At 34.5% G+C, this 22297-nt stretch overlaps 1 protein-coding gene across 1 annotated transcript; it reads right to left on the reverse strand.

The window, feature by feature from the left end:
* Window positions 1-2084: 2084 nt before the first annotated feature.
* On the reverse strand, window positions 2085-9463 carry LOC127100527 (probable E3 ubiquitin-protein ligase ARI7). Its single transcript, XM_051037743.1, has 15 exons — window positions 8898-9463; window positions 8452-8576; window positions 8228-8333; window positions 8025-8115; window positions 7575-7747; window positions 7199-7303; window positions 7021-7109; window positions 6499-6606; window positions 6329-6419; window positions 6116-6205; window positions 3841-3888; window positions 3458-3529; window positions 3081-3180; window positions 2859-2985; window positions 2085-2765 (listed from the first exon to the last, which is right to left on the reverse strand). Exons 1-15 carry the CDS (start codon window positions 9066-9068, stop codon window positions 2507-2509), a joined length of 1755 nt encoding a protein of 584 aa, XP_050893700.1. The 5' UTR covers window positions 9069-9463; the 3' UTR covers window positions 2085-2506.
* Window positions 9464-22297: the final 12834 nt, after the last annotated feature.

A 22297-nucleotide genomic window follows, 5' to 3' on the forward strand; every position in this document is an offset into this window, starting at 1 on the left:
AACCACTCACAAGGAGTCCCACCCAAAGGCAAAGGGAACCAAGATGCTTAATGATCCTTGAGGCTATGCAATGCAATGTTATGATGCTGATGAGGGATTTTAGGGACAAAATTGGGGTCTTACATCTGTCAAAATCACTTGTGGACACATGTCTTTCTTCACAAACAACTCTTTTAATTTCTCCAATACCCAACAAAAATTCTTTGTTTGCTCAGACTCCATATACGCAAATCCAACAGCAAAAGTCAACTCGGTCGATGTCATGCCAACAATTTCAAACAAAGGTTGTCTATATTTGTTTGTCTTGTAGGTGCTATCCATAACTAACACAATCGGAAAAATATTCAACAACTTAACTGAATCAAGATGTGCCCAAAATATCTCTCTCACCACTTCCGAGTCATCCTTTTTTCTACTCCAATACACATACCATGCATCCTCAATAAGCTTAAACAGATGTTGTATCTCACTCCTAGGACCTCTTATCTCTTTTTGTATCACACTCTTATGCTTGTATACTTGCATAATCCGAGTGACATTCTCAGGATAATTGTCTTGCAAGGAAAGCAATATGTATCTAGGTGTTACATGTCTCTTTGTCAAATCAGCGACATGTTGCTTCTCATCTGTCGTCAACCTACCAATAAACGAAAGACCTTCTAATCTATCAGGTAAACCATGATTATGTAACCCACATTTTACATCAATCTTCCAACCAGATCCATCTTTCGCCGGAGTCAACCTGATTTTAAATGGGCATCCACATTTCTTGGACGCACTTTGGGTACCACTATCACTAATCTTGTTTTCCCACCTTTATCACAACCAAATATTATTTTGTTACTTCTCCCTCTCTTCCCCGTTTCAGTATCTGAACGACTGATAATAACAGTTACTTTATTATCGATTCCAACCTCTTTAATCCATCTGATAACCTTTTCTCGTGTACCAAATCTTTCCGTCGTCATAAACGCATCAGTAGTATCTACACATATTTGGGAAGATTTTCCATTCTTGCAAAAAAATAAATAATAATAATAATAAAAAAAAGCGAACCGAAACACTTCTCCAAAGAGTTCTGGTATGTATAAATTTGTTCACCGGAACTCTTTCAAGAAGTGTTCCGATTTTGTAAATTTTTTCTGATTGAACCGGAACTCTTTCATGAAGTGTTCCGGTTCATTGATTTATGTGTTCCGGAACTCATTCTTGAAGTCTTCCGGTTTGGGAAAAATACATACTGGAAGTCTTTTTGCAGGAGTTCCGGTGCGAGGGGTGTGAAAGTGTAATTTCTGAAATTTTCAATTGAATGGTAAAAATGAAATGGTAAATTGGTTAAAACCATTTAAGGGTAGAATGGAAATTTTTAAAATTTTGTAGGAATATGAGACTAACTGTAGGGGTACAAGATAAAATTTTCTATAAGCCAAAGTATCAGGAACTTGTTTAAATGAGTCCATTATAAGAAAAAATGCATTGAATGTTACTACTAATGATCAAATCTTGAATCAACAATTCAAACTCGTTTAATTCAACCAACAATTTTGAGTTGGACTATCATAACCACCCATGTTACATGTTCTTTATTTTAATAAAGAATTTAGAAAAAAAAATAAAAATACTTTAAATAAAGTTAATTTAAATAAAAGATTATTTTAGATATTTTATCCTCTTGTTGTAATATTTTTAAAATATATAATTTCAAAAAATTATTTAAATTTAAAATTATTTTAAATAGTTATTACTAAAAAAAATCATTTCTAAAATATATTTTTTTTAAGAAAATTGTGTTCTTTTAATTATATAATTTTAAAATTATGTCAAAATCAGTCATTTTATTATAAAGAAATAAGTTTTAAAAAAACTTTTATTATTTAAAAAAATCTTTAAAAAATTAATTTTTAAAGCTAAAACATTAGTTAAGTTTATTTGTATCTCACAATGTTCAAATAGTTGTGGGAGTCCATTTATGTTTTATTTAATAAAAGAGTAGTGAATGTGGTGAAAAGTATATTTAAAAAGTGTTCAGACACAGACAAACATTACTAAATAGCTACCATATTGTGAAGACAGCAACAACACAGTTCACAAAAGGTGTTACAAATGATATGGTATACAATTCATTACGTTCCTTGTCATGATTTTTCAAAATATAACCAAACCATGAAGTTATTTATATACACAAATATCTCTAGGATTCTCATATAAGCTCCCAACAGACAAACCGAAATAAACAACGGCGCAAACAACCAATATATTTGTGTTCATCTCCAGCATCTACAATGTTACAACATTCAGTTACAAAAGCCTGTAACAGAAACCTACAGAATAGTACACATTCAAATTCGGCGAGTGCAAGGATGGCAATCTTTATGCCATGCCTTAATCCCTTCATCCTCTTCACATATTGGAGCCACCATATGATAACAAACGTGTAATAGCCCCGCATCAGCCTCAAGGCAGTGGCCATAGCGCAGCAAGTGTTTCTAAAAGGGAACCAGAATTTTCATCGACGTTGATTGCAAATCTGGCATGTGGTAGCAGATTTGATATTCATAGAGGAACAATGGTCGCAGCTCCAGTGACTATCATCAGACGTTCTGCTGGTTCGCAAAGCTGCCTTTCCTCTGCCAGCTCTCCCCTTGCTGCTCCCTGCTGCATTTTTTGAGCTTGTTGCTCTGCTGAAGGTAGCTCCATTGCCGTCTACATCAGCTAAACCATTCTCTAATGCCCTCACTAAATTCTCGAAGTAGTTTTTAGTCACACTACAAAAATGTATATATCAGGAAATCAAAATTAAGAACATATAGTCAAAACAAGAGCAAAATATACTTTAAAAAATTGGAAGAAATATATACCTAGTCAATCCAGCTAACTTTGTACGGAAGTCATTAAATTCTTTAGATGGGCCTTCGGCACTGAGGAACTGCTGTAGTTCTTTTTCAGCACATTGATGAAGTCTCTCTAGACCAGATTCTGCTTCACCTGAAAACAAATTATAGTTGAGTATTAATAATGGGGAAACCGCCAAAAAGTTACTACAGCACATTTCTAATTAAACTTGAGTTGAAAATTTAAACCTTGCAAGTACTCAAAGAACGGTTTTTTTGCACGCTCATGCTCAGGTAAATAGTATCCATAAGCATACGTCCATTTCAGAACTCTCCTACACTCAACTATCTGGAACAACAAAAAATAAATATTGATTAGAAAGCCTTCTATTTCACCTTGAAATGTACTTAAGCAATTGTGGTTGCTGTCTTGACAATGAAAACCAACATAAAGATTTTAAAAAATAAAAAGTCTCTGGTGAAATGACCAGCTTCAGGAAATAGTTCAATGAATAACAGCAGCATTAGAAACTGTCACCGGGGGAGAAGAACTGGTCTACTCTTACAACCAAAAAAACACGTCAAAACTTAATCCATTACAAAGGAAACTGAACATAATCATTTACCTGCAACCAGGCCTCAGTAATGAACTTCAGCTGTGACTCAGGTTGGCACTGTGTGTCACTGAGCTTCTCAATCTGCAACCAAAAAGGGAAGGAAATAAAGCAAGACAGAAAGATGAGGATTAACAAAATACTATATCATCCCTAGAAGCATAAAACAATACCTTATACAAAAAGTAACAAAAAATCTAACTACTTATTAGGGAAAATAAGAAACTGTTTAAGAAATGGCATGTTCCTAAAAAGATCAAAAACATTTCTTTTTTGTTAAGACACAAAACACGCTTTAAAAATAGATATTACAATTACTGGTAAAAAAAAGTCATCTCAGTTGTCAAAAGTTACAAGCTACACAACGAAGAGATGGCTGAGCATATGCAACTTACATGAACAGTTTGCATCTGATGTAGATCGGCAAGAGCTTTCTGCCTTGACTGTGAGACAAGAAAAAGTATATTGCACGTGTTATATCAAAAAAGAATATAAGCACACAAGAAATATTCTTAAAACAGAATACTCAAGAAAATTACACAGATTCCGGGTTAAATGCATATCCAGAATAGTAACACAGAATATGGTTTATAAAATAGAATTAAGGACAAATCAGCCTCAATCGAGAGAACTCACTAACTTCCCGGTTAGCCTTCCATTCCATGTAAGTACGCATTTTTAAAATAATGAAACTATGAAGCATATCAAAACATTCCTTATTAATGAAGCATTCAACATTGTCAAGGACCAACTCACACAGCAGCTTTAACATTCCTAATTTACGTGCATTGACTTAAGTAACGGCTTAAGCTTTTAGGAGAGTTATTCCTTGGTGTGTTGAAACTAAACTTCTTATAATAAGAATGAGAGTAATGATGAGAATCAAACTTAATACCACCTGCTTAACGCAGAACAATTATCCAATTTGTAATGTTTTATATATAAATCTGATGATAGCTTTGTTACTTGGGATATCTATAGCATTCCTTAATTTTGGTGATTTCATCTGTTGTGCCATATCAATATAAAGGAAAATTAAGTTTTATGGAGATTATATAACCGCGTGCTCTTTGAATTCTGCTAGACTTAAAGAGGAAAATCAAAACTATTCATACTACCAAATAATCTGAGAATCAAAGGTAAGAGACACATTTAAGGTAGTTAGATAATACCAACATGCCATGTTAATGGAGACAAAGTACATTAGTACTGATAGTTAGGAAACCTCGCCCAAATAGTTGTTACTCAATAATTTAGTTTGTAGAGGGTTAGGTTGTAATGTATATAAATGAGAGAAATGACAAGAAAGGGAGAAGAGGGAAGGTATCTTGTCAAATGCAAGAGAATAGGGGAGATCAATTTAGTTTATGCGGAAAGATCAGTCATGGATGTTACTTACTATGAAAATTGATGGAAAGATATTAGGGATCTAAAAAAGACCTATACATGAATAGCGATTTGAAAGGGAACAAAATGACCGGGTGCTGCTAGGAAAGGTATTATGAAAGGCTTTAGGGAAAAAAAGGAGTTTAGATTGGATATGTTCAATAACATAAAGATTTACAAAATTCGCAAGTAGAAAATATGGAAAATACAGGAGTTTTCTTTACAACTATTTGCATATGTATATAGTTTAGGATGAGTCGAGTGAACAAATATATTGAATGTTAGAAATATGAAGACAAACCTTCAACACAAACGGTTTCCACCTAAAGGAGTAAAATAGACTATGAAAAATGCAAATTAAACAAAAGACACAAACTGTGGCTTAATGGTAAAAATTGAAGAACATACACAACACCACAAGTTGCATGTTTCAAGTACTTTGGATCCAACATAGGAAATGATGCCATGGAAATAGAGGAAGATGTTAACCACAGAATCCACATAGGATGGTTGAAACAAAAGAATGTTTATGATGTAATTTATGATAGAAAAGTACCAATCAAGTTTAAACGAAACTTTTACTGTACAAATATAAAATTTTGCTGCAGAGATAAGACTATTACGATAGATGAGTGATCACACAAGACAACCTATGATAAGAAATGAGGTCATAAGATAGAAAGTTGGGGTAGCTCCAATTGTAGAGAAAAGATAGAGGTGCTATGGAAGTTTTAAGTATGCATGGAGAAGACCTACAGAAGCAGCAGTAAGGACGAGGGAGCATACCAGATGAAGGATACTCAAATACTAGTTAAATTAAGAGAGACCAAAGAAAACTATAGGCCAGACCATTGGAGAAGCATAAAACTAGATAGTCTATATGTGAGATGAAAAAGAACTCTGCACCAAAGAGTACTTTAGGTTTGTCAAAGGAATACCCAGCCATCAGGAGTACTCTTCGTTTGTTTATCAATGAAGTGTTTTGCAGGAGGAGCATCGTCTAAATTCTCATTCATCGTTACTATCATAAAAGCCAAGTTGTTAGTGTGAAGGCACATTAGTTGTTTTCTGTTAAATTTAATCTCCAATGAACACCAAATACATAAGTAAGAAGATTATGACTAAAAATACCATGCAACGAAATAATAAAATCAGCCATTTAGCTATCAAAATGTTAGAAATCCTACCAACTATTAATTATTGAAGAAAGAATTCAGAAATCAAAGCAGAAGACAAATTCCTAAGACATAACTACTGAACCAGTAAGTTTCGAGTGATCCTTACAGATTGGTTGCTGGCCCACCGCTCATAATAATGTGTATATCTCTCCAATGAATTTTTCGCCATTTCTCTTCTTCTTTCAGTATCATCATACTACATGCAAGAAATTTAGTTTGAAGGAACATATCATTATCCAAATAGCTGTGGACAAAACAGTGAACTAATTGTAGCCAGAAACCTGAATCAAGAAAAGTTTGTTCAGTAAGTGTCTCTTACCACTCCTTCTTGTTTTGCTGCTTCATAACGATTGCAAGCATAAAATCCACCGGTCCTTTCACCATGATCTGACCATGCACCAAGGCATAGCCTATGTGGATAAAGTGTATCAAACTCATATGAACTAAATCAGTTAAAAACATGGTGGGGAAATAAAAGAAAATTAATACCAGCAAAATTCAAATTTGCAGGGTGGAGTGCACGTGATGTGCATGCACCCTTGATTTTTTTCAATTGGCCGCTTGCACTTTGGACATGGCTTTGAGTTAGCAAGTATCCTGCAAGTCATTAAATTAACAGTCAACTCGGGTTCTCAAATCACAACTATAAAAAAAGCCACAATTTATTCATGACTGCTTAGAGAAATGAAGAAAAACTCAAGTGAATATAGAATCCTAATAGTCCATGGATTATCATTTTATCTGGTAAAATAAGAAAGTTCAAACATTAAGGGCTAGGCATCACTCTTATCCGTTTTATTTGTTAAATTCTTATAATTGATGTGAGGACTCACACCTTTAACCAACGTCCAATTTAATTTAAGCATAAAAATCTGGATAGCTTTTCACCCCTCAAATACTCTCCATTTAAAGTATTCATTTAAAAGATAAGATATCTTTAATTTCTGAGAATGCACCATTACTCTATCTTTCTACTAAATCCATATGAGCAAAACTCTTAGAAATCTGTACCAGTTCATGTTTTCAGACTCTGCACTGTTTTTCAGAATCCACTTTACCACAGTGCCACAGTCTACGGGACGATGAGCCTCCTCGGTGCACTGTAGATTCAGTTACATCAGTCGGGAGAACAAACAAGATTATCAAATCTAATACTGTAATAATTAGAAACAATCCTGCCATAACTTACATTCCAGCAAAAGCTGTACGAACAGAGGCAAGAGACATCATAATTTCCACCTCCAGCATCATAAGTAACTGCATATTCACAGCCAGGGGCAGGACACCACTTTGACTAGATAAAAGAAAAGAAGAAAAATAATAAGATTACAACAACCATAGAGTAGAAATATAAATACTGATCTTGATTTAGAAAAGTAGAAAATGTTAATAATCACATGATTTTGGAATTTATATTTCAGTTTACTAGTTTAGATTTGGCCAGGATATAATGAATGTGTTTAATGAATAATTGATTCACTATATAATAAAATATGAATGCATGATGGAAACGAAACATGGAGAACATATAATGCATAATTCATGTTTAATGCATAATTGCATACCTTTTTATTGTCTTCAATATAAGATCTAAGAAGGTAACGGGTATACTTTTGTTTATCTTCGTCACATGCTAATAAATCAATCATATCTTGACCAATAGCAGCCCCACAGGTGGGTTCGGGACATCTCAACATCAAACATCCAGGGCCATCATTAATGGACGTGCTGATATATCCTAGCATGCCGAAAAAGACAAAATGTGATTTGAAAGAATAAAGTAGAAGATAAACCTGAAGGAAAAGGAAACGAACTAGACAATAATTATAACATCTAAATAATTGAACAAAACAAACTCACAAAAGCAAGTCAACAAAGCTATAATTATCAAAAAAGAACTTGTACCAAATTGCATATTCTATCATCCAAAATAACAAAAAGGCCATATATTCAACTCAATGCCCAAATATGATCTGAGTTAACAAAAGAAGAGGAGAATAGAATACAAGACACACCTTCCCAGCATGAGTAACAGTATGGATGACCACAAGAAGCCATTCCAATCCCAGAACAAGGATAGTTTTCAAAACAGATGCCACATGTAAGCTGGCCACAAAAGTAAACAAAAATTATAAAGAAATACAGCACCCGCAGCAGGAGAAAATAACACCCAGCAACATTATCAAACAGGTTTAAAACCCATCCATCCTAATCTCACCTCTCTAGCATTACGATTCTGGACAACTGGCTTTTCCAACAAGCCAACCGCTTTTCGGACTTGCTCTTCATCAGCAAACCATGCATCATGCACTTTACTAACACTCCTGCAACACCAATTAATCTCTCAAACAAGTATACAATAAGCAGCAACCACTCATCTCTTACACAAGCATAAAAATCTCACGCGTCATGCTTATTTAAAGCAGGCTCAAATGCACTTACCAATTATAGTGACGAAGTAGTATGCTTGCAAAAACTCTTGATAAAGAAAGAACAGCTGCAACTCTACTGATGTCATCTTCCTGCCTCGCGTGGATATCGGAATCCTTCAAGATGGTAAAATTTTGCTGAAACTCAACCAAACCATACTAATCAGTCACAATAAAATTGGTATATGATTGCAGAAACAAATATAGTACCTTATAATCTAGGACTCACACCCAATCCATTCAAAACCAACAAAAAAAAACAATAATAATAAAAAGACATAATCTAACCAATGTAACCAACATCCCATATCCGACAAACATAATCACTAAAGCAATTTCTTAAGGTAAGAAAAAAACAGGTTCAGAAATTGGTCATTTTTATGGCATGTAACCTATTTTAAGGAACCAATTTTACATAAACAGTACTATTATTATTAAAAATAACAAATTGAGAGATACCTCAGGGCGACGAGAATCAATCTTATCGGCATCGTCGAAGTAATCACCGGCGTCATCATCGTAGTCGCTGTAATAGTCCAAAGCGGCATCATCGGTGTCACCACTGTAGAAATCGTCATCGTCGAGGGACTCCATGTCGTTGGCATCGTGCATATCATCCTCGGAGTCCATTTTTAGAAAGAAGGAAAATAAAAAGTTGAGCGAATTTCGGGAATCGACGATCCAAAATCGGTGAAGTGAGAGAAAGGGAGAGAATCTAGGGCAAGAGAAAATTGGGAAATTGAAGAGAGAAGAAAATGTGTGTTGAGTGTTGAAACTGGTTTAATCAATGATTCGTTTGATTTTTGTAAAGAGAAAATAAAATGGTTGATATTGAATTGAGAATTGTTGGTATGCGAAAAGAGATGAAAGAAGAAAAGTTGGAAGTTGAAACTTGGAAGATAAGGACCCAAGTTGAAGTGAATTGAGCTAAAGAGTTTTGATAAGTCAGCAACAAAAGAAGAAACTGAACTAAATATTAGAAGTAAATTCTTGTCATAAATCATACCAAGTGCAATTATTACTCATCAGACAAGTAAAAGACAGAACATGGTTACTTTTAATGTTTTTAATTTTTTATAGGATTAAACGAGTAAGAGACTTGTTCGTTCGAATGGATCGAGCAAAAGTCGATAAAGAAAAAAATATTTAAAATATTATTATCATAGCAAATAATTAATGTAGTGTTTAGAATGTTATCAAAGCAAATATTAATATAGTGTTTAGAATGTAAAACAATATTAATATAAGGTAATTATAAATATTGTAGTTTATAATTGTGTAATGTTTGGAATATACAATCAAATTAATATTTATTAATACTTTTAATTGCTATTAAACCAAAATTATATTGACATAGTTCAGAAATTCAAATAAAATTTTCATTTGAATAAAAAAACACAAAAATAAACAATTTAGTAAAAATAAAATAAAAGTTACCACACCAAACAACTAAAACAACAATATTAAACTTTAATAATAATAATAATAATAATTAAAAAGATAGATAAAAAAATTCTTCGAGCATTTTCCTTTCCGGCACGTCTCAGCAAATTGATGTATAATATCTGAGATAACATCAGAGTGGTAGTGACATAACAACGTATCTCCCACCTTAAGATTTTTTTCCTTGGCGTATTCATATCATCCATAGTCGATGTACATTTCTACCATAACTCTCTCCGATTTAATTATATCATAGTCATAGTAGTTCATTGTCTCAAAATCCACCAGGATACACTGAATTTGATCCGTATGAATACCCTTCTTTATAACATCAGTTGGGAAATGTTGTATAGTATGAGTTTTTGCAAACTAACATTAGTATTGGAATTTAAGTTCGTATAAAAATGCAAAATATTATATATATATATATATATATATATATATATATATATATATATATATATATATATATATATATTAATTTGTGTAACTTAATACTAGAACTTGATTTTAGTGCTTCAGTGATCTGGTAATCTTTTTCTCCCAAAACAGATCAGGTGTCAACCCTCCTACTTATTGATTCACCTGCTCAGATGGACCATGTTTCTGAGTCATATCAATCTCAGGAAACAAATCATTGACTTGAGTTGTTGCATTATGATTCACTTGTACATTGGGACCATTCGATTGGGCCAAATTGATCTCAAGGAACATTTCATCCACTTGAACAGCATTGGGAGGTTGGTTCACTTCTTTTACGGTTTTTCCAAGGATTTCATGAATATCATTTGTGTCAAAAGGTAACAATGTACAAATTCATAGATGGGAATGAGCAATATTAGGTATGTCACAAACATAAATGCATGTAAAAAAAATCAGACATGCATACATAAAATGTATTGACTGAACTTTAAACTCATATTACTCATTAGAAGTAGAAGAAGACATTGTTAGCTTGATTCAAATTCCATACGGAGCATACAATATACATTTTAAAAGACTTGATATATTAGATTTGCAATTGATGCATTTGATATTATTTCATAGCATATAAATAGCAAACGGGTATTTTATGTTGCTTTTGAAAATAGATTTCAGTCTGTTGATTTGACATTGCACGGGTCTGAAGAATAGCATGGTTGCTTGTAAAAATGATTTTGGTGTAATGGTTGCTATAATGACAGTTTTGATAATTAAAAAATAATGTGTCAATGTATTAAATTGCATGTTGGAAATCGTATTTTCATGGAGAATGTGTGGTGCATTGAATTGATAGTTGGAAAAAACTATGTGATATTATATTTTCATTTAATGGTGTAAACCTTTAAGCTTCATGTTCTTGACAAAATTTGGTGAAAGAATTAATTTCAGAAAATAAACGCTATCTTTTCTCCTTCAAGTTTTTATGTTTATCTTTCTTCTTTTCTTTCGTAAAATTTTGTAACTTTCTCTTGCTTAGACTTCGGCGTTGCTTTGCAAAACGACGGACGTAGATAGATCTTTGAAGTATGGAAGGTCGTCGAAAACATTGCTACGGTTATATTTTGGATGATACTATGTCAAGAATGAGGTAATAACCTATATTTTATTTAAGATTTACAATTGTAATACCGCTATCTAAAATTCCAAAGCATGGTTGATCGTTTTCTGCTTTCGAAGTGTGTTTGATTTGGGCATACATATTAAAATTTGTGAAAATTTAGAGTAGTAGTGTTTATAAGTTGTATATCGTTTTTCTAAAATTCAATTGCATTGATGTTCCTTTTAGGGTTTCGAAGTGTGTTTGATTTGAGAATACAAATAGGATTTTGAAAAAAATTAGAGTGCGCTTATTTATAATTTCTATATTATTTTATTGGAATATGTAATTAGTTTGCAGAAATCATAACAGATGTAGCTTTAGAATAAGGAATTGTGTTTAATTATAAATTATATGATGGGGTTTGTAACGATTGGTTCTTATTACAGTGTATGATTTTTATGCAATATAGTGTTCTGAAATCACAAATTCGATTTAAGTATTATGTAATTAAAATTAGTAGAATTTATGGTTTAAAAAAATTATGATTACATTGGAAAAAATTGTCATAAATGTCAATATAGCTATCTGGTATACATCCTAATGTTTAATACTATGTATTTTAGTGAGGAGACTACAATGGACATTATCATGGGGATGGTTTAGGAGATTGGCGAAAGTTTGGTAAAACAAAAATCTGCAAAGAGAGTTCATCTCGACAATAGAGTTGGAAAAAAAAGATTTGAGAATCTCTGAAGTCCAAACTGATGTTGAGGTGGTAGCTTCAACCATGGAGAATAGAAAGTAGGTTTTGAAATCTGTTAAAGAAGACGAGAACATATCTACGGATCTGACCGAAATTGACAAGGAGAAACATAAAGAACTCGTGAAGAATGTGTGTCCTAATTCTAAATTTGTGGCAAAGAAAAAATTGGTTGCAAATAAAAAACATGTTACCAAATTTGTGCATAAGGAAGGAAGTCAATAAAAACTTGTGAATGGGAAACAATCGAATGAGGTTAAAGAAGAATGGATCATGGGAAACAAACAATATTCATGAGAGAGCAATATAGCAGATGCATACGACAAAGAAAGAAATGTTTTAGTAAGCATATATGTGTATATACTTTATATTGTATTATTATTAAAACAACTTATAACTTGCAGTGCTGCTCTTTTTTGTATCTTTGCAGCATTTTCCAAGACTAATATCAAAAAGATGTTTAAGAACAAATCAAAAGGATATCCAAATTATTGATGTTGAAGTAAACAAAATCTTCAAATGTGCAATTCACACTACAATGCGGGAGGACATTCCAAGTGCGTATGAGAAGTACATTGCTCAAGGATGGTATGAGTATGCTAAAAGCTAAAATTTCTCTAATAGCGATACGTTGGTTTGGAGAATGATACGTTTTCCCCCTATGTGTTTGTAACATTGCAAAGGAATTGATGTTCGATATGCGTTTGGAGTGGGAAACTGTGATGATCATGGGATGTAGATGTTAACATGGTGTGAATGGTTTATTTTTGTGTTTTTTCTATATTTATTTTGGATGTTATTTAGACATGTTGGAATTAAATACTAATTATAATGTTACTGCTATATTAGTATGTGTTGTGTGTGTCAAAACTATAATTTATAAGTTACTGCTAATGTTTCATGGAGGTGATTTGGTAGTTTTTGTTACTGGTATGGTTAAAGTTTGGTATTTTATTTGCAGTCTTTTATGCAACTTGTGTGGTATTGCTTGTTAGCATGTTTAGCTGAAACTAAATTTATATGTTAGGGTTTATTGGTTAACAACTTTATAAATTTTAAAAGTTATTATTATTTCAGCTAAGACATTAAGCATATAAAGGTAACAGATATAATAAGTATATAATCGAAATAGTTAACAAGTTTATATGTGGTTCAATACTCATTTCCAGGTCCATTAAAACTATCACTATATAACATGTGGAATATGGTTTTCAATAGAGACAATTATAATATCATTGTAAGTGTTTGAGGCAAAGAATGTTCAACAACATCTATGACATGTATTCTTCACGAAAGTATGTCCAATTTTTATTTATTTCTTTCTCTTCCTGAATTGTTCAAATAAATTCTTTGAAGACATATTCAAGATCTTTTACAATTGTATTTTATAAAGTGAATATGGGTTTAAAGTTGCTTGTAATGTTTTTATTGTTTCGGTTTCAAAATTATATACAACTTTTCTTTTAGGCTACGTAAATCTTCTACAATTTTACGGGTCTTATTGTATGATAGTGAAGGAGAAGAGCGATCCAAAACGCAGCGGAATTTAAAAAAATTTCTCCTTTAGTGATCCTTACGAATGGGCATGACCAGTGATAGAATCGTTACCTCTTGTGGCGATTGAAACCTTCGATGCAGATCTACGGAGCGATCACGAACGTTGAATGATGACAACGCCTCTACTCAGTCCACACGAACGGATTCCTTCAATCTCAGTGCTAGATGCTACGAATGAAGGCTTTGAGTGAAAGAGAGAGAGAGAGAGAGAGAGAGAGAGAGAGAGAAACAAAATTACAACTGCACAAATGCTTCTGCACAAGGGTTCTATTTATAGAACCACTTCTGTGGGCTGCAAGCTAAAAAGCCCACTTAAGTGTATGTGACCATATCTTATAATATGCCAAAATTACTTAAGTGTGCGGTACCTTACCATATTTCGTATTCTACTTAAGTACACCGTACCTTACGATGTTCTACAATTCACTTAAGTGCACCGTACCTTACGGTGTTCCTTGGTTACTCTATCTCTCATCAATCCGTCCTTTTGTGTGTGACCCTGTAGGTTTTCGCGGCATTGACAATTATATTAAACCACGTATTTAACATAATAAATAGTGAGCGGTATCTAGCAACACATCACTGCTACCCAAGACACGAAAATGTCATGTGATCCGACAAATCCTTTTGTGATAATACTTATGTGTACAATTACCTTTTTTCCCTTATGTCTATATTGAACACAAGGCATAGACTGTGTCATCCTTGTCCAATTCAATATTGGGCTCGTAGACATTTATCCTGTTATGCAGGATGGGCAAATTCCATCTAGGTCACTCATGTCCCTCAGCATGCTTCGTGGAGTACCCATTAACTGTCTTTATGGTCATCTAGTTAGAGACAATGTTTGATCAGCAATAAGGCACTCGACTCTACATCTAGGGTCCATAGTGGTTTCAGGTCGAAGGGTGGTATACATCATTATCACCATGAGAATAACTTATGACACTTTGCATAACATTCTATATAGTATTCTCATAACGGGTCAATCCAGTATAAATATTACTCTTAATATTCATACCTATGTTTAAGACTTGATAACTCCTTATCCATGATCCATGGAATGTGATCATCAGTCTATATACATAATAGTCTTAATGCTTTAATATTATCTCACTTCATAATAAAGCTCGACTACGGATACTTTAAGAATATTGTCCTTATGTTTAATGGGATCTCATGATTAAGTCACACTTGATACATTAAATGGACTAGCTATTCTAGGGACTTTATTAAACAAACATAATAAAGAAAAAGCCTTTTATTATTAATAAATAATTCGATACAAGTACCAAAAGTATTGGCCTCTAGGGCTTACACCAACAATCTCCCACTAGCACTAGAGTCAATCATGCATACCCCTAATGCCCATAGATCTAGTATGGTCATCATGCTTCTGCTGTGCAAGAGGCTTTGTCAGTGGGTCAACAATATTGTCAAGTGTAGGTACTCTGCATATTTTCACATCTCCTCTATCTATTATCTATCGAATGAGGTGATAACTCCTAAGTATGTGTTTGGATCGTTGGTGAGATCTAGGCTCCTTAGCTTATGCGATAGCACCATTGTTATCACAATAGAGACCAATGGGATCCACAATGCTAGGAACAATGTCAAGTTCACTAATGAACTTTTTGATCCAAACAACTTCCTTTGTTGCCCTTGAGGCAGCAATATACTCGGCCTCAGTTGTAGAATTAGCAACTATATCTTTCTTTGAACTTTTCTAGCTCACAGCGCCAGCGTTTAAGCAAAACACATAACCAGATTACGATCTAAAGTCATCCTTATCTGTCTGGAAGCTAGCATCGGTGTATCCAATTACAGCAAGCTCTTCCTGAACTCCATATATCAAGAATGAGTCCTTAGTCCTTCTCAAATACTTAAGGATATTCTTGACAACTACCCAATGAGCATCAGCGGGATCAAATTGGTACCTACTCGTTGCACTTAAAGCATACGAGACATCTGGTCGAGTACATAACATGGCATACATGATAGATCCTATTGCAAATGCATATGGAATCTTATTCATGCGATCCCTTTCTTCCTTAGTTGAAGGGGATTGTGTTTTTGATAGACACATGTCATGTTGCATAGGTATGAATCCTTTCTTGGAATCATGCATATTAAAGCGTATCACCACTTTGTCTATGTATGTACTCTGACTTAGGCCAAGCAGTTTTGGTGATCTATCTTTATAGATCCTGATTCCTAATATATAGTCTGCTTAACCCAGGTCCTTCGTAGAAAAGCATTTCCCCAAGCAAGACTTTACTTGTTGTAGGGTAGGGACATCGTTTCCAATGAGTAACATGTCATCTACACATAATACCAGGAAGACAATCATGCTCCCACTAACCTTCTTATAGACACAAGGCTCATCTTCATTCTTGATGAATCCGTATTGTTTTACTGTTTCATCAAAATGAAGATTCCAGCTTCTGGAAGCTTGCTTCAATCCATAGATTGATCTTTGTAACTTACATATCTTTTGGGCTTCTTATGGTATGTTAAATCCTTCAGGCTGTGTCATGTACACATCCTCAAGAAGATTCCCATTAAGGAAAGTAGTTTTGACATCCATCTGCCATATTTCATAATCATGATATGCAGCGATAGCAAGTAAAATTCGAACAAATTTAAGCATTGCAACTGGGGAAAAGGTTTCATCATAGTCAACCCCGTGAATTTGTTTATATCCTTTTGCAACCAGTCTTGCCTTATAGGTATGTACCTTACCATTCATGTCAGTCTTCTTTTTGAAGACCCACTTGCATCCTATAGGTTTAACTCCTACAAGAGGCTCTACCAAGGTCCAAACTTGGTTTGTGTACATGGAATCCATTTCAGATTTCATGGCTTCTAGTCACTTCTCAGACTTGGGATCCAGTTATGGCATCTTGGTAGGTCACATGCTCATCTTGATCCATGAGTAATACATCACCTTGATCAGTTATTAGATATCCATATCTCTCAGGTAGGTGACATATCCTGCTTGACCTACGCTGGTTTTGTTCTACTTGAGCAGGTTGCTCTTCCACAACTACTTGTGTTTCCTACTCTAATTCCTCCATAGGTGTATCAATGCTTTATGATTCTTGAATTTCTTCAAGCTCTACTTTCCTCCCACTGATTCCTTTGGAGATAAAATCCTTTTCTAGGAAAACTCCAGTTCGAGCGACAAACACTTTGCCCTCAGAAGGATTGTAGAAGTAATACCCTCTTGTTTCTTTAGGATACCCCACAAATAAGCATTTGTCAGATTTAGGCTCAAGCTTAGTTGAAATTTGTCGTTTCACAAAACTTCGCAACCCCAAATCTTCATGTAAGACATATATGGTTTCTTACCACTCCATATCTCATATGGTGTCTTCTCAACCTTTTTGGATGGAACACGGTTAAGTGTGTAAGTTGCTGTCAATAATGCATGTCCCCAAAAGGAGTTTGGAAGATCGGAGTGACTTATCATGGATCGGACCATGTCTAACAAGGTTCGATTTCTTCTCTCAGATACACCGTTCCATTAAGGTGTTCCAGGAGGAGTAAGTTGGGATAGGATCTCACACTCTTTTAGATGGTCATCAAACTCTAGGCTTAAATACTCACCACCTCGATCTGATTGAAGAGTTTTAATATTCTTACCTATTTGGTTTTGTACTTTATTCTATAATTCCTTGAACTTTTCAAAGGACTCTGATTTGTGTTTCATTAAATACACATAACCATATCTACTAAAATCATCAGTAAATGTGATGAAGTATTGAAAACCTCCTCTGACTGGTATGTTCAATGGTCCACATACATCAGTATGTATGAGGGCCAAAAGATCATTAGCTCTTTCACCTTTTCCTGTGAATGGAGACTTTTTCATCTTTCCAATAAAACAAGATTTGCATGTCTCATATGATTCATAATCAAAAGAGTCCAAGAGTCCATCTTTATGGAGTTTGGAAATGCGTTTCTCATTTATATGGCCTAATCGACAATGCCAAAGGCAAGTTGGATTTAACTCATTAGGTTTCATCCTTTTAGTATTAATGTTATAAATTGGCATTTCAAGATCAAGGACATATAGTCCATTGTTCATTTGTGCAGTAGCATAGAATATATCATTCAAATAAATGGAGCAACAATTGTTATTTATTATAAATGAAAAACCAAACTTGTCTAAACAAGAAACAAAAATAATATTCCTGCTAATTGCAGGTACATAATAACAGTTTCTAACTGAATTATTAAACCACTAGGTAAAGTCAATACATAAGTTCCTACGGCTAAAGCAACAACCTTTTCTCCATTCCCAACTCGTAGGTCAACTTCACCTTTTGCCAAATCTCTACTCCTTTTTAGCCCCTGCACATTGGTACAAATGTGAGAACCGCATCCAATATCTAATACCCATGATGCAGAAGTAGATAAATTAATTTCAATAACAAAAATACCTGAAGTTGAAGTCTCTACTCCATTCTTCTTATCTTCCAGGTACTTTGGGCAGTTTCTCTTCCAGTGTCCGGTCTTACCACAATGGAAGCAGGTGCCTTCCTTTGCTATGCCTCCACTAGGCTTCAAAGCAGGAGCAGTGGGTTTGGGTTTGGTAACTTCCTTGCATTTCCCTTTATCAGCCTGCTTGATGGGTCTTTTGTTCTGTCTCTTTCCATTTCCGATCATCAGAATGGACTTCCCTTTTGACTTCAGATTCTTCTCAGCAGTTCTTAACATGGCTAGCAGTTCGGGAAGATATTTGTCCATATCATTCATATTGAAATTAAGGACAAATTGACTGAATCTATCTGGCAACGATTGCAAGATCAAATCAGTCGCAAGTTCCTTTCCGAGGGGAAAACCCAACCTCTTAAGGTTCTCCACATACCCAATCATCTTGAGCACATGGGGACCTACAGGGGCTCCCTCAGCTAACTTGCCTTAAAAAAGGGCTTTTGAAACTTCAAACCTTTCATGCATTGCCTGCTCTTGATAGAGCATCTTCAGGTGTTCGATCATATCAAACGCTGCCATGTTCTCATGTTGCTTTTGTAACTCTGAGCTCATGGTAGCTAGCATGAGGCAAGCAGTTTCATTGGCATCATCGACATGCTTCTTATAAGCATTTCTTTCTGCCTTAGGTGCAGAACTAGGAGGTTCCTCTTCAGGAACAGGTTTCTCCAAGACATACAGCTTTCTATCATGTTTGAGGATAATCCTCAGATTTCAGTGAGAATCTAGAAAATTTGTCCCAGACAATTTTTCCTTGTCAAAGGTTGATCGCAAAATGTTGTTAGAGGTGTTTGTTGTCATGGTAATCTACATGAAAATAATGAAAATATAAGTATCAATAACATATTTAATTAGGCCTTTAATTAAATATGCTCCCACTATTTTACTCAAAACAAATGACCCTCACCATTTGATTCGGAAAATCCCGTTGGAAGATTTTCTAGTGGATCGAGATCCACATTTCACTTTGTTTTAAGTTCGCGTAGGCGGACTACACAAAACTAGGTTATTTAGGTATGAACTCCTTCCAATTGTATCTAATACAACTCTCGAGTATTTTAGTTGGGTGAATAATTCCTTATTCCAATCCATCACATGGATCATTTTCAACTCTTGCTTCTAAACATATATAATCTTATTATAATTTGTTTAGTTAAGTTTGACCCATTGTTTTAGCAATTGGATATTACAATTATCCCATCTCACCTTACTAATATAGAATATGCACCTCGTGTAGGCGAAACCTACATTATTCAATACTAGTCTTGATGAGTGCTAAAACTTGGAAAGCATAAACTTAATATTTAATTTGAGGGAACTTGCAATTATTCTGATATCACCGACTTATTTATCATATAAATCGTCTCTCACATGCATCAACATACATTCACATGCATCAACATACATAACGAAACAGTTATGGCCCCTAGCGCAATTGTTCTCTCAAGCCAATGAGAGAACCTAAGCTAACCTAATAACGATCTAAGTTTCTCCAAGCAAGATCTTCAAGGTTGTCCTCCTTTGATATTATATTCTTCTCTTTCTTCATAACATTATATTACATAAAAGAAACTCGTTTTACATACGAGGGAGTGAGATGAGAAAAGAAGTTGCATTAAGAGATTAAAAGAGAGGCACGACACGCAAGTCGTATTTTGAAATCCCAAAACAAAATAAAGGAAAACTAAGGACATAATCGATCACCACAAGCCAATAATAATAAACACATTATTATTATTAATTTAAATTTTGTTAATTAATTAAAACCATATTAAATTTCGGCAATCGATCACACTACACAGAGTTAGCCGGGGGTCCGCTGCCCGGTTAGCGGACGGTGGTCAAGGGGGCAGCGCCCCCTTGCGGGGTTATTAGGGGCAGCGTCCCAACGCAAAATTTTAATGAACAATTCATTTAAAATTGACGTTGTTTTTCGCATCAACACTTGATACTTTAAAGCACAACTCTTGCGCAGTCACAACCCTAATCGCATAACTCTTTGACAGCACAACCCTTGTGCCGCCATGAACCCTAATGCACCAATTTCAGACCGTCAAACACACCTCGATTTTTAATTCAATATGATTGATCAACACGTCATTGCTTCACCATACTAATGTCGGATCAAGAAGCAAATGACCATTGATCGCTCAAAGGAAAACAACCATTAAGTGTTTGAATGAACGAAACAGAAACAATATATCATATATACCGTATTTTGCATCACGATTACTTATATCATATATATAACTTGATCGATCTCAATTGCGTAACCTATGGACGATCAATGTATCGTTGCTTCACCATACTAATGTCGTATTTCGAAGCATAGTCAACATCAATCATCCAAATCATACACACATGATGCCAAATTTAATTACTCGTTTATTCTTTGATTCATTCTGTCTTTTAATTGTATTAATACAGAAAATACAAAAAATAAACATCTATCAGATGCATGGTTTCGTAAGTGGCTCTGATACCACTGAAGGAGAAGAGCGATCCAAAACGCAGCGGGATTTAAAAAAAATTCTCCTTTAGTGATCCTTATGAATGGGCATGATCAGTGATAGAATTGTTACCTCTTGTGGTGATTAAAATCTTTGATGCAGATCTACGAAGCGATCACGAACGTTGAATGGTGACAACACCTCTACTTAGTCCACACGAACGGATTCCTTCAATCTCAGTGCTAGTTGCTACGAATGAAGGCTTTGAGTGAGAGAGAGAGAAAGGAAATTACAACTGCACAAATGCTTCCGTACAAGGGTTCTATTTATAGAACCACTTGTGTGGGTTGCAAGCTTAAAAGCCCACTTAAGTGTATGTGACCCATATCTTATAATATGCCAAAATCACTTAAGCGCGTGGTACCTTACCATATTTCGTATTCTACTTAAGTACACCGTACCTTACGATGTTCTACAATTCACTTAAGTGCACCGTACCTTACGGTGTTCCTCAATTACTCTATCTTTCATCAATCCTTCCTTTTGTGTGTGACCCTGTAGGTTTTCGCGGCATTGACAATTATATTAAATCACGTATTTAACATGATAAACAGTGAGCGGTATCTAGCAACACATCACTGCTACCCAAGACACGAAAATGTCATGTGATCCGACAAATTCTTTTGTGATAATACTTGTGTGTACAATTACCCTTTTTCCCTTATGTCTATATTGAACACAAGGCATATACTGTGTCATCCTTGTCCAGTTCAATATTGGGCCCGTAGACATTTATCCTGTTACGCATGATGGGCAAATTCCATCTAGGTCACTCATGTCCCTCAGTTTGCTTCGTGGAGTACCCATTAATTGTCTTTATGGTCATCTAGTTATGGACAATGTTTGATCAGCAATAAAGCACTCGACTCTACATCTAGGGTCCATAGTGGTTTCAGGTCGAAGGGTGGTATACACCATTATCACCATGAGAATAACTTATGACACTTTGCATAACATTCTATATAGTATTCTCATAGCGGGTCAATCCAGTATAAATATTACTCTTAATATTCATACCTATGTTTAAGACTTGATAACTCCTTATCCATGATCCATGAGATGTGATCATCAGTCTATATACATAATAGTCTTAATGCTTTAATGTTATCTCACTTCACATTAAAGCTCGACTACGGATACTTTAAGAATAATGTCCTTATGTTTAATGGGATCTCATGATTAAGTCACACTTGATACATTAAACAGACTAGCTATTCTAGGGACTTTATTAAACAAACGTAATAAAGAAAAATCCTTTTATTATTAATAAATAATTCGATACAAGTACCAAAAGTATTGACCTCTAGGGCTTACACCAACATATAGTTGTATTTTTAATTGTATTGAAATAACTTACTTAACTGTACTGAATATCACAGTTACTCAAATTAAGAAATGAAGACACATTTGCTTGAGAAATAAAAAGAGTTTAAAGAAGAGTAGAACCTTAAAATTGAAGCTCTCATTAAGGATGGTTGGATTCATGAGCCCGATGTAACACCTCAAATTTGCACCTATCATTGTACATACATTCTCATATTAGGTCATAACATAACACGGTCCACTGCAT

Source organism: Lathyrus oleraceus, chromosome 7 (assembly GCF_024323335.1).
Source record: "Lathyrus oleraceus cultivar Zhongwan6 chromosome 7, CAAS_Psat_ZW6_1.0, whole genome shotgun sequence".
In the NCBI taxonomy this organism is placed as follows: domain Eukaryota; kingdom Viridiplantae; phylum Streptophyta; class Magnoliopsida; order Fabales; family Fabaceae; genus Lathyrus; species Lathyrus oleraceus.

Coding starts and splice junctions, on each gene's coding strand:
- LOC127100527 (XM_051037743.1), bottom strand. CDS start 9,068: ATGGACTCCGAGGATGATATGCACGATGCCAACGACATGGAGTCCCTC. Junction 8,577..8,897: donor TTGATTCTCGTCGCCCTGAG/GTATCTCTCAAT, acceptor GTTGAGTTTCAG/CAAAATTTTACCATCTTGAA. Junction 6,607..7,020: donor GAGTCTGAAAACATGAACTG/GTACAGATTTCT, acceptor AATGACTTGCAG/GATACTTGCTAACTCAAAGC.